This window comes from Tachyglossus aculeatus, chromosome 18 (assembly GCF_015852505.1).
Source record: "Tachyglossus aculeatus isolate mTacAcu1 chromosome 18, mTacAcu1.pri, whole genome shotgun sequence".
Lineage (NCBI taxonomy): Eukaryota > Metazoa > Chordata > Mammalia > Monotremata > Tachyglossidae > Tachyglossus > Tachyglossus aculeatus.
In genome coordinates, this window is record NC_052083.1 from 19682831 (window position 1) to 19695835 (window position 13005).

The 13005-nt window shown below is 53.8% G+C and overlaps 1 protein-coding gene across 1 annotated transcript in view; it reads right to left on the reverse strand.

Moving 5' to 3' along the window:
* Positions 1 to 3036, reverse strand: part of ADCY1 (adenylate cyclase 1) — a 424494-nt gene extending 421458 nt beyond the window's left edge. Inside the window, exon 1 of the mRNA XM_038760089.1 lies at positions 2353 to 3036. Within this exon, the coding sequence (XP_038616017.1) occupies positions 2353 to 3036 (684 nt within the window). The remainder of the gene's footprint in view (positions 1 to 2352) is intronic.
* Between the last annotated feature and the right edge of the window lie 9969 nt (positions 3037 to 13005).

Consider the following 13005-nt stretch of genomic DNA (forward strand, 5'->3'; position numbering starts at 1 on the left):
TCACGGGTTCAAATCCCGGCTCCGCCACTTGTCAGCTGTGTGACTTGGGGCAAGTCACTTCACCTCTCTGGGCCTCAGTCACCTCATCTGGAAAATAGGGATGAAGACTGGGAGCCCTCTGTGGGACAACCTGATCACCTTGTAACCTTCCCAGCGCTTAGAACAGTGCTTGGCACATAGTAAGCGCTTAACACATACCAACATTATTATTATTATTACGCTCTAACAATGTAACAGGCACAGTCTCTGCTCACAACGCGGTTCCAGTCTAGACTGCACCTGGACAAACATGTTCTCCTGGCTACCGTCGACCGACCGTCCCGGCGGCTTGGCTACTGTGTGACCTTGGGCAAGTCACTTCACTGTTCCGTGCCTTCCTTCCCTCACCTGCAAAACGGGAATTATTAAGACCTTGAGCCCCGAGTGGGGCAGGGACTGTGTCCCTCCCAATTATCTTGCATCTACCCCGGCGCTTAAAACAGAGCCGGAAAGCAGCGTGTCTCAGTGGAAAGAGCCCGGGCTTTGGAATCAGAGGTCATGGGTTCAAATCCCGGCTCCGCCAATTGTCAGCTGTGTGACTTTGGGCAAGTCACTCTCTGTGCCTCAGTTCCCTCATCTGTAAAATGGGGATTAAGACTGTGAGCCCTCCGTGGGACAACCCAATCACCGTGTACCTCCCCAGCGCTTAGAACAGTGCTTTGCACATAGTAAGCGCTTAATAAATGCCATCATTATTATTATTAACAAATACCATCATTATCATTAGCAGACTGCGGCGACCACGTGGCCCTGCCCCCAAACTCCCGGCCCCTTCGGTGGGGTCCTTGCCAGGGAGGGGGAGTCAGGAGGTCCGGGAGCCGGGGGATCCCGGGGAGGAGGAGGAGGGGGAGTCGAGGAAAACCGGGAAGGAGGGAGAGGGAAGCCGCGACAGGGAGGAGGAAAGTTTCGGGAGCCGGGGATCGATGCGGGGGAGGAGGGTGGAGGGAGGCTGGGGACGGGGGGAGGGTGATCCCGTTGCTGGGTAGGGATCGTCTCTATATGTTGCCGACTTGTACTTCCCAAGCGCTTAGTACAGTGCCTTGCACCCTGGAAGCGCTCAATAAATACAATTGAATGAATGAATAAGGGTGGAAGGGGGCCGGGGATGATCGGGGAGCCGGGCTGGGGGGAGGAGGATGGAGGGGAGCCGGGCTGGGGGGAGGAGGAGGATGGAGGGAAGCTGGGGATCAATGTGGGGGGAGGAGGATGGAGGGGAGCCGGGGATCAATGGGGAGGGGAAGAGTGGAGGGAGTCCGGGGATGATTGGAGAGCCGGGATGGGGGGGAGGAGGATGGAGGGGAGCCGGGATGGGGGGGAGGAGGATGGAGGGGAGCAGGGCATCAATGTGGGGGGAGGAGGATGGAGGGGAGCCGGGGATCAATGGGGAGGAGGAGGATGGAGGGGAGCCGGGGATCAATGGGGTGGAGGAGGATGGAGGGGAGCCGGGGATCAATGGGGAGGAGAAGAGTGGAGGGAGTCCGGGGATGATTGGAGAGCCGGGATGGGGGGGAGGAGGATGGAGGGGAGCCGGGATGGGGGGGAGGAGGATGGAGGGGAGCAGGGCATCAATGTGGGGGGAGGAGGATGGAGGGGAGCAGGGGATCAATGTGGGGGGAGGAGGATGGAGGGGAGCAGGGGGGTGATGGGGGAGCCGGGATGGGAGGGGGGAGGAGGATGGAGGGAAGTCGGGGATCAATGTGGGGGGAGGAGGATGGAGGGGAGCCGGGATGGGGGGGAGGAGGATGGAGGGGAGCAGGGGATCAATGTGGGGGGAGGAGGATGGAGGGGAGCCGGGGATCAATGTGGGGGGAGGAGGATGGAGGGGAGCCGGGGATCAATGTGGGAGGAGGAGGATGGAGGGGAGCAGGGGATCAACGTGGGGGGAGGAGGATGGAGGGAAGCCGGGGATCAATGGGGAGGAGAAGAGTGGAGGGAGCCCGGGGATGATCGGGGACCCGGGATGGGGGGGGGGGGGAGGAGGATGGAGGGGAGCAGGGGACCAATGTGGGGGAAGAGGATGGAGGGGGGCTGGGGGATGATCGGGACCCGGGCTGGGGGGGGGAGCCCGGGGATCATCGGGGAGGAGAAGAGTGGAGGGAGCCCGGGGGTGATCGGGGAGCCGGGCTGGGGCGGAGGAGGGCGAGGTGGACGGCGCTGGGGAGGAGGAGGAGGTTGGAGGAGGGCTTGGGGGGGCGGGGGGGGATTTCTAGGGAGCCTCGGCGGAGGGGGCTGGAAGGGGGGTCCGGGGATGACCGGGGATCGGCCCGGGGCGGGGGGAGGGATGGAGGGAGCCCGAGCCGGGCCGGCACTCACCGTCCTCCAGAGCCGCTGGGGGTCGGCGGGGCCGGAGGCGGCCGTGAGCACCAGGTGGGAGGCGGAGGCGGCCGTGAGCACCAGGTGGGAGCCGGCCGCCAGCAGCCCGAACAGCCCGGCCAGCGGGGTCCGCACGGGCAGCAGCGCGTAGGACACGAAGGTGACCAGCAGCAGCGGCCACAGCCCGCGGGACGGGACCCCCGCTGCCGGGACCCCCGCCCCCGCAGGGCCCCCCACCGCCGGGCCCAAGGGGCAGCAGAGGACGGCGAAGGTGAAGCAGAAGAGGAGGGCCAGCCGGGCCAGCCGCCTCAGCTGGGCCACCCGCAGGTACTTGGCCTGGGCCACGGCCACCAGCAGGCCGGCGAAGACCAGGCAGTGCGCGGGCTGCGAGCCCCGGGCCACCGTCAGCCCGGGCCCGGCGGCCAGCAGGGCGGCCAGGGCCCGGCCGGCCGTCAGGGCGCACAGCACGCCCAGCGCCTTCAGGGCCGCCCGCTGCTCCAGCCGCACGTTGTACCGCTCGAACAGGGACTCCAGCTCCGGGCAGTCGAAGCCGTCCTCGCAGGCGGCGGGGGCCGGGCCCCGATCCAGCTCCCGGTCCCGCTCCCGATCCCGGTCCGGATCCAGCTCCCGCTCCCGATCCCGGCCCCGGTCCCGGTCCCGCTCCCGGCCCGGCGGCCCCTCCATGCCGGGGCCATGCGCCGACCCCCGTCCGGGGGCGCTGCCAGCTCCCGTCCCCGGTCCCCGTGGCCGCGGCCAGGGGTCCCGGCCGGCCCGAGCCCCTCCGCCGGGGACCCCCGAGGGCCGGGGACAGTCGGCCGGGACCCGACGGGGACCCCGCCAGCGGGACGCCCCCCGCCGCCCCCGCCCCCCAGGAGATGCGCTCCCGCTCACTCACTCACTGACACTGACACTGACACTGAGTCCCGGTCGGGGGAAGGGACGGGGTGGGGCGAGCGGGCCGGGGGGGAGAAGGGGCGGAGGCGGAGGGAGGTGACCGAGCCGCCCCCCGCCCGCCCCCCCCTCCGTCCCAGCCCGCACGGCGCCTGCGCACAGGCCGCCGCCACCCCCCCCCCCCCCGCCCCATCGATCGCCCGCTGGACGGGGCGCGCTGGGCGCCCCCGGACCCCACGGACCCCCTCCGGGCCGGCCCGCCGCCGGGAGCCGGGGGGGGGGAGGGGGGCGGGGCCGGGGAGAGGGGACGGGGGGGGCGGGGGGACCGATGGGGGGAGAGGGGGGAGAGGCAGGGGGAGCGATGGGGAGAGAAGCAGGGGAAGAGATGGGGGGACAGAGGCAGGGGGAGAGATGGGGAGAGGGGAGAAAAGCAGGGAGAGAAAAGGGAGAGAGGCAGGGGGAGCGATGGGGGAGAGGGGAGAGAGGCAGGGAAAGAGATGGGGAGAGAGGCAGGGGGAGCGATGGAGAGAGAGGCAGGGGGAGAGATGGGGAGAGGGGGGAGAGAGGCAGGGGAAGCGATGGGGAGAGGGAAGAGAGGGGCAGGGGGAGAGGGGAGAGAGGCAGGGGGAGAGATGGGGGAGAGGGAAGAGGGGCAGGGGGAGAGATGGGGAGAGGGGGGGAGAGAGGCAGGGGAAGCGATGGGGAGAGGGAAGAGAGGGGCAGGGGGAGAGATGGGGAGAGGGGGGAGAGAGGCAGGGAAAGAGATGGGGAGAGAGGCAGGGGGAGCGATGGGGAGAGGGGAGAGAGGCAGGGGGAGAGATGGGGGAGAGGGAAGAGGGGCAGGGGGAGAGATGGGGAGGGGGGGAGAGAGGCAGGGGAAGCGATGGGGAGAGGGGAGAGAGGCAGGGGGAGAGATGGGGAGAGGGGGGAGAGAGGCAGGGAAAGAGATGGGGAGAGAGGCAGGGGAAGGGGAGAGAGGCAGGGGGAGCAATGGGGAGAGGGGAGAGAGGCAGGGGAAGGGGAGAGAGGCAGGGGGAGCGATGGGGAGAGGGGAGAGGGGCAGGGGAAAAGATGGGGGGACAGAGGCAGGGGAAGGGAGAGGGGAGAGAGGTAGCGGGAGCGATTTGGGAGAGGGGAGAGAGGAAAGGGAGAAAAGGGAGAGAGGTGGGGGAGCGATGGGGAGAGGGGAGAGAGGCAGGGGGAGCGATTTGGGAGAGGGGAGAGAGGAAGGGGAGAAAAGGGAGAGAGGTGGGGGAGCGATGGGGAGAGGGGAGAGGGGCAGGGGGAGCGATTTGGGAGAGGGGAGAGAGGAAGGGGAGAAAAGGGAGAGAGGTGGGGGAGCGATGGGGAGAGGGGAGAGAGGAAGGGGGAGAAAAGGGAGAGAGGTGGGGGAGCGATGGGGGCGAGGGGAGAGAGGCAGGGGGAGAAAAGGGAGAGAGGTGGGGGAGCGATGGGGGCGAGGGGAGAGAGGAAGGGGGAGAAAAGGGAGAGAGGTGGGGGAGCGATGGGGGCGAGGGGAGAGAGGCAGGGAAAGAGATGGGGAGAGAGGCAGGGGGAGCGATGGGGAGAGGGGACTGAGGCGGGGGAACGATGGGGAGAGAGGATAGAGGCAGGGAAGCGATGGGGGAGAGGGGAGAGAGGCAGGGGAGCGATGGGGAGAGAGGAGAGGGGCAGGGGGAGTGATGGGGGGACAGGGGCTGGGGAAACGGTAGGGGAGGGGGAGAGAGGCAGGGGGAGCGATGGGGAGAGAGGAGAGAGGCAGGGGGAGCGATGGGGAGAGGGGAGAGAGGCAGGGGGAGCGATGGGGAGAGGGGAGAGAGGCAGGGGGAGCGATGGGGAGAGGGGAGAGAGCCAGGGGGAGCGATGGGGAGAGGGGGGAGAGAGGCAGGGGAAGAGATCGGGGACAGAGGCAGGGGAAAAGAGGGGAGAGGGGAGAGAGGTAGGGAGAGAGATGGGGAGAGAGGTAGGGGAAGCGATGGGGAGAGAGGCAGGGGGAGAGCTCTGGGCCTCAGTTACCTTATCTGTAAAATGGGGATGAAGACTGTGAGCCCCCCGTGGGACAACCTGATCACCTTGTAACCTCCCCAGCGCTTAGAACAGTGCTTTGCACATAGTAAGCGCTTAATAAATGCTATCGTTATCATTATTATCATTATTATTAGGGGGAGCGATAGGAGAGGGGAGAGAGGCTGGGGGAGAAAGGGGAGAGAGGCAAGGGGAGCGATGGGGAGAGGGGAGAGAGGCAGGGGAAGCGATGGGGAGGGGGGATATGCAGGGTGGATGGAGGGGAAGCAATGAGGAGGAGGGGTGGAGGTGGGAGGGGAGCTCCAAGAGAGAGGGCACAAGGATCCAACCAACAGAGGTGCTAAAATAATAATAATGTTGGTATTTGTTAAGCGCTTACTATGTGCCAAGCACTGTTCTAAGTGCTGGGGGAGATACAAGGTAATCAAGGTTGTCCCACGTTGGGCTCACGGTATTAATCCCCATTTTACAGATGAGGAAACGGAGGCACAGAGAAGTTAAATGACTTGCCCAAAGTCACACAGCTGACAAGTGGCAGAGTCGGGATTAGAACCCATGACCTCTGACTCCCAAGCCCGGGCTCTTTCCACTGAGCCACGCTGCCTTCCGGCTCTGTTTTCACGCTGCAATCTAGTGCACGGGGTTCCATGTTTGCCCCAAAATACAAGTTCTCCTTTATGGTCTATTCAGATATTCGGTTGCCTAAAGAGAGACTATTATGAATAGACCTTAGGCGGCGGCAACAATTAGTAGCATTGAAAAAACAGGAGAGAAAGTTGGGGGAAGGGGGGAGAAAAAGAATCTGAAAACCTTTTATAAATACAAAGTTGCTACTATTAAATAAATTGTACCCCAAAGCACATTTTTCAAATGGGCCACTGAAATGGGAATGAAAAAGAGGGTTCCCCTCTGCAAAATAATTATTTTATAATAATTAATAATTATGGTATTTGTTAAGCACTTACTGTGTGCCCAGCACTGTTCTAAGCACTGGAGTAGATGCAAGGTAATCAGGTTGTCCCATTTGGGGCTCACAGTCTTAATCCACATTTTACAGATGAAGTAACTGAGGACCAGAGAAGTTAAGTGTCTTACCCAAGGCCACCCAGCAGGCATGTGGCAGAGGAGGAATTAGAACCCACGTCCTCTGGCTCCCAAACCCGGGCTCTTTCCATTAAGCCATTCTAAAAGTTCTAAAGTTTAGTTATTTCCTCTAACCTTGGGGGTTCCCGAGGTTCAGTGCTTGGTCCCCTTCTGTTCTCGATCTACACGCACTCCCTTGGTGACCTCATTCGCTCCCAAGGCTTCAACTATCATCTCTACGCTGATGACACCCAGATCTACATCTCTGCCCCTGCTCTCTCCCCCTCTCTCCAGGCTCGCATCTCCTCCTGCCTTCAGGACATCTCCATCTGGATGTCTGCCCGCCCCCTAAAACTCAACATGTCCAAGACTGAACTCCTCGTCTTCCCTCCCAAACCCTGCCCTCTCCCTGACTTTCCCATCTCCGTTGATGGCACTACCATCCTTCCCGTCTCACAAGCCCGCAACCTTGGTGTCATCCTTGACTCCGCTCTCTCATTCACCCCTCACATCCAAGCTGTCACCAAAACCTGCCGGTCTCAGCTGCGCAACATTGGCAAGATCCTCCCTTTCCTCTCCATCCAAACTGCTAACCTGCTCATTCAAGCTCTCATCCTATACCGTCTGGACTACTGCATCAGCCTCCTCTCTGATGATCCATCCTAGTGTCTCTCCCCACTTCAATCCATACTTCATGCTGAGCCCCTTCCTTCCTCTCCCCCTTTTCCCCCTCTCCATCCCCCCATCTTACCACCTTCCCTTCCCCACAACACCTGTATATATGTATATATGTTTGTACACATTTATTACTCTATTTATTTATTTTACTTGTACATATCTATTCTATTTATTTTATTTTGTTAGTATGTTTGGTTTTGTTCTCTGTCTCCCCCTTTTAGACTGTGAGCCCACTGTTGGGTAGGGACTGTCTCTATATGTTGCCAACTTGTACTTCCCAAGTGCTTAGTACAGTGCTCTGCACACAGTAAGCGCTCAATAAATACAATTGATTGATTGATTGATTGATTCCACGCCATTAACCATCAGAGAGGCTTATTAGCGGAGACTGAGTTTGTTGGTCCTGAAAAGGATTTGAGATATAAGTTTTAAGCAGGGTTTCCATGTAAAGGATCATAGTTTGGTATTGGGGATTTTCAGTGTTAGTGGGTCATTGCCAGTCCAGCAAAGAGAGAGCTCCAGCATCTTTATGAGAAGTAGCATGACTCAGTGGAAAGAGCCCAGGCTTGGGAGTCAGAGATCGTGGGTTCTAATCCCCGCTCTGCCACTTGTCTGCTGTGTGACTTTGGGCAAGTTACTTAACTTCTCTGTGCCTCAGTTACCTCATCTGTAAAGTGGGGATTAAGATTGTGAACCCCACGTGGGACAAACTGATCACCTTGTATCCCCCCAAGCGCTTGCAGATGAGGCCTTGCACATAGTAAGCGCTTAACAAATACCATCATTATTATTATTGTTATTAATTGCACTTAAAGCCCTGGCTAACCTTTGTCTTTTTGAGTTTCTTATTTGAACTACTAGATAATGATCATACGTTTGTACAAATGTAGAGATATTTTTAAAATTCTGTTGTATATTAAAAATTCTGTTCCGTATGATGATCTAGATTTAAGGCCCGTAGCCAGGGCTATACCCCATTCAATGTCTGTCAAAGTATCCGGCCTGGTGCTTGTAATCAATAAATGGCGATTGAAAGCAATCCAGGTATCAAACACGGCAATGTTTACAAGATTAAAGCAACACATCCTCCATTCTGTTTGGGGAAACTATCTGAAATCTATATCAGAAATTTTTAAAATATAAATCCTCTAGTAGTATTGATAACCATGTATTAGGACAGTAACTTAATTTGGATGAATTCTGTTAATTGCAAGACATGTCTTCCATTAGCTATAATATAGTACTAGCAGTGAAGAGCCAGTCTTTAATCAATAAATAGGAGGTCACTGGGATCTGAATCTGAATTCAATTTAACATTTAAGGGGTGTGTGTACTTTGTGGGGATTATAATAGATGCTCAAAAGACTCAACCCATGAAAGACTCAATTTGCTAACTTTTTCACTGAAATCTCACTAGTTTTCTATTGTCTTAAATGGAATTTTGGTCGGGTTGAATTTAAAATGTCTTCCTCCTTGGTGCATTTATTTCTACTTCTCAAAAAAGATCTTGTGAAATTTGAAGGAAGAGAATTCTGGATAAATTAAATTTCAAGGTGCCCTCAGAGGAATTTGGATAAAGTGTAGTCTATTGGCTAGAGGAGCCGGTTACGGCAAGTTCCTCTTCCGAAGTCTTCCTGGTAACTCCATGGATCATCCTGAACAAATCTTTTTAACTGCTCAGTGCCTTGTTTTGTCTTTAAGTATTATGACATTTTTAAATCATATGAAAAACTGTTCTGCCGTATTCCAGATTATACAGTTTTTATGTATTATGGTTTTAAGTGCATAGTACACGCTGTAAGCACTGGGGCAGATGCAGGGTAATCGGATCATCATAATAATGGTATTTGTTAAGCGCTTACTATGTGCCAAGCACTGTACTAAGCACTGGGGTGGATATAAGTAAATCAGGATGGACACAGTCCCTGTCCCACGTGGGGCTCACAGTCTCAATTCCCATTTGACAGATGAGGGAACTGAGGCACAGAGAAATGAAGTGACTTGCCCACGGTCATACATCAGACAGGTGGCGGAGTGGGATTAGAACCCATGACCGTCTCACTCCCGGGCCTGAACTCTATCCACCACACCATGCTGCTTCTCACTACGCCCTGCTGCTTCTAGTATTCCATGCTGCTTATCAAAAAATAAATAATTATGGTATTTATTAAGTGCTTACTTTTTGTCTTGTCTAAGAGCTGCAAGGTAATCGGGTTGGACAGGTTCCCTGTCCCAGACAGGGATCACAGTCTTAATCCCATTTTCCAGGTGAGGGAACTGAGGCCTGGAGAAGTTAAGCTACTTGCCCAAGGTCACACAGCAGACAAGAAGCAGAGCTGGGATTCCCCGACTCCCAGGTTCGAGCTCCTCTCCAGTAGGCCACGCTTCTCTTTGTACAGTCTCGCATCACATTCAGTTCACAATTGAAGGGGGAAGGCATTTCATCCCCATTTTATAGATAAGGAGAGTGAGGCACACAGAGATAAAGTGACTTGCTCAAAGTTACTCAGGAGGCCTGTGGCAAAGCTAGGCTTAGTCTCCTGATTTTGCCACCGTTCTCCATTTGTCCATTTTATGGCCCATCTTCCGATCTCCCCTTAAACAATCTGCATACCTATTTTCCCATAAAATATTCATCACAGTAACCGGTTTCTCCCACCATTCAGAGTCCCTGAGTTTAAAAGCTTTCCATTTTTGTTCATTATAAACCCCATCTAATACCTAAACTCTTTGCCCAAGTCTTTGGCAACTTCACTTTCTGGTATTAGGAATGAAATCACCTCTTAGGGTTTCTCTAGGGTTCTTTTTTATAATTTATGGCTTAACGCTGTTCCACTCCGCTTAAGAAATAAAGTGGCCTTTATCTGCAATATGGGAGCGTATTTTTTGAAAGGATGTTTCCATTTTAAGTATACCTCTTCGATCCAAATCTGCAAAGAATCAGTGTAAGTCTGCTCCAAAATAGGTTTGGGCAGTCATAGACCGGTCCTTGTCCCAGATGAAACATGACATCCTCCATTTGTGCAGAGCACACTTGGTGATTTTTTTTGCTCCCCCTTCACGTTACCCTCTTTCTTTGCCCCCACTCTCTACTGATACTCTGTGGGGCCTTATGACAGTTGCTCAAATTGAAGTGGGGCTGGCCTTGATCTTTCTTCTTCTCTGCAGTCTTGTATTTCCTCCTTCCTTCAGGACATCTCTACATGGATGGCTCGCCGACATTTCAAACTTAACATGACCAAAACAGAATGCCTTCTTTCTCCCCCAAACCCTGTTTCCCCTCTGATTTTCCCATTACTATAGACAGCACCACCATCCTCCCCCCACCCCCGTCTCACAAGCCTATACCCTTGGCATTACCCTTACCTCGTTTTTCTCATTCAATCCAAATCTATCACTAGATCCTGTCGATTCAACCTTCAAAACATCACTAAAATCTGTCCTTCCCTCTCCATCCGAACTGCTACTAAATTGATCCAAGCAATTATCCTAATCCACCCTGAATACTATATCGGCCTTCTTCCTCATCTCCCCTGCCTCCTGTCTCTCCGCACTCCAGTCCATACTCTGATGCCTGGATCATTTTTTTTTAAAAGTTCCATCCATGTTTCCCCTCTCCGAACCTCCAGTGGTTGCCCATCTAATCATTCATTCATCCAATTCATTCAATCGTATTTATTGAGCGCTTACTGTGTGCAGAGCACTGTACTAAGCGCTTGGGAAGTACAAGTTGGCAACATATAGAGACGGTCCCTACCCAACAACGGGCTCACAGTCTACAAGGGGGAGACAGACAACAAAACAAAACGTATTAACAAAATAAAATAAATGGAATAGTAAATATGTACAAGTAAAATAAATAGAGTAATAAATCTGTACAAACATATACACAGGTGCTGTGGGGAGGGGAAGGAGGTAGGGCGGGGGGATGGGGGGAGAGGAAAAAGGGGGCTCGATCTGGGAAGGCCTCCTGGAGGAGGTGAGCTCTCAGTAGGGCTTTGAAGGGAGGAAGAGAGCTAGCTTGGCAGATGTGCGGAGGGAGGGCATTCCAGGCCAGGGGGAGGTCGATGACGGGACAGGCGAGAATGAGGTACAGTGAGGAGGTTAGTGGCAGAGGAGTGGAGGGTGCGGGCTGCGCTGGAGAAGGAGAGAAAGGAGGTGAGGTAGGAGGGGGCGAGGCGATGGAAAGCCTTGAAGCCGAGAATGAGGAGTTTTTGCCTGATGCGCAGATTGATTGGTAGCCACTGGAGATTTTTGAGGAGGGGAGTAATATGCCCAGAGCATTTCTGCACAAAGATGATCCGGGCAGCCGCGTGAAGTATAGATTGAAGTGGGGCAAGACAGTAGGATGGGAGATCAGAGAGGAGGCTGATGCAGTAATCCAGTCAGGATAGGATGAGAGATTGAACCAGCAGTGTAGCAGTTTGGATGGAGAGGAAAGGGCGGATCTTGGCGATGTTGCGGAGGTGAGACCGGCAGGTTTTGGTGACGAATTGGATGTGAGGGGTGAACGAGAGAGCAGAGTCGAGAATGACACCAAGGTTGCGAGCTTGTGAGACAGGAAGGATGGTAGCGCCATCAACAGTGATGGGAAAGTCAGGGAGAGGGCAGGGTTTGGGAGGGAAGATCCATCTCCGCATCAAACAGAAACTCCTTACTTTTGATTTCAAAACACTCAATCACCTTGCCCCCACCTTTTCACTGATTTTCTTCTACAAACCAGCATGCTCACTTCTCTCTTCTGGTGCCAAACCACTCATTTCACCTCGATATCTCGCCACCGATCTCCTCATCCACAGCCTGCCTCTGGCCCGGAACTCCATCCCCCTTCTTATCCAACAGATGATCACTCGCCTCACCTTCAAAACCTTATTAAAATCACATTTCCTGCAAGAAGCCTTCCCTGACTAAGCCCTCATTTCCTTTGCTCCCTCTCCCTTCTGCATCACTCTTATACGTGCCTCTGTTCCTTTTCTTCACTCCACCCTCAGCCCCACACCACTCACCTATGTATCCATTATTTATTTATTATGTCTGTTTCCTCATCTATACTGTAAGCCCCTCATAGGCAGGAAACGTGTTGTCCCAGTCTGTTATATTGTGCTCTCCCAAGTGCTTAGTACAGTGCTCTGCACACAATAAGTGCTCAATAAATAGGATTGATTGATTGATAACAAGTTGAGGGGAGTAGAGCTGTAGACTGTCCTCCACAGCAGGTGTGTAGGCAAAACAGGAGACACCAGAAATGCTTCAAATCTCACTATCGAAAAAAAAAACAACATATTCGGTCAAACTCAGGTGAACAACTTTCTGTCAGATAAAAATTCCGACTACATGTAGTTGGAAAGTGTTCTCCCACTGATTGAAAAGAGGTAGCCTCTGTTTTGTTTTTGGCTTGTCTTTTTTTTTTTTTTTGGTAGGTGTAGGTTGTTCACCAATATCCTGGAGGGGTGTGGGGGTAGAAAAAGATTGTACAGGAGAACAAACTAAATGCTCTAGAAGACAAAGATCAGGAGTAAAATTAATTAATTAATTAATAATGGCATTTATTAAGTGCTTACTATGTGCAAAGCACTATTCTAAGCATTGGGCACTATATGGTTTGTAGGTCAAATCTGAGAATTTTGGGGCTTCCATTGAATTTAATGGAAGTTTCTTAGGCAGATGTATTGTTCAAGAAAATTGCCTGTAAATTATCAACTCCGAAGCATTAATTGGAAAATGTACAATCCTAAAAGGTCAAGATTAATTTTGAAAGTTTTATTAAATACATCAGAGAACTCCCAAAATATCTTGGCAAAGTATTTTGTATTTCTCCAAACCAAAAATGCTCCGATTAAGCAGAATGCATTTTTCTTGAAATTATTTATCCAAACCAACACTGCTCCCAAAAATGCTCATTTTTAAATTCGAAAAACCCTGTGGAATAATTAATCTGTTAACTGAAATGTGGTTATGTTGTTATTTTTCTATTCA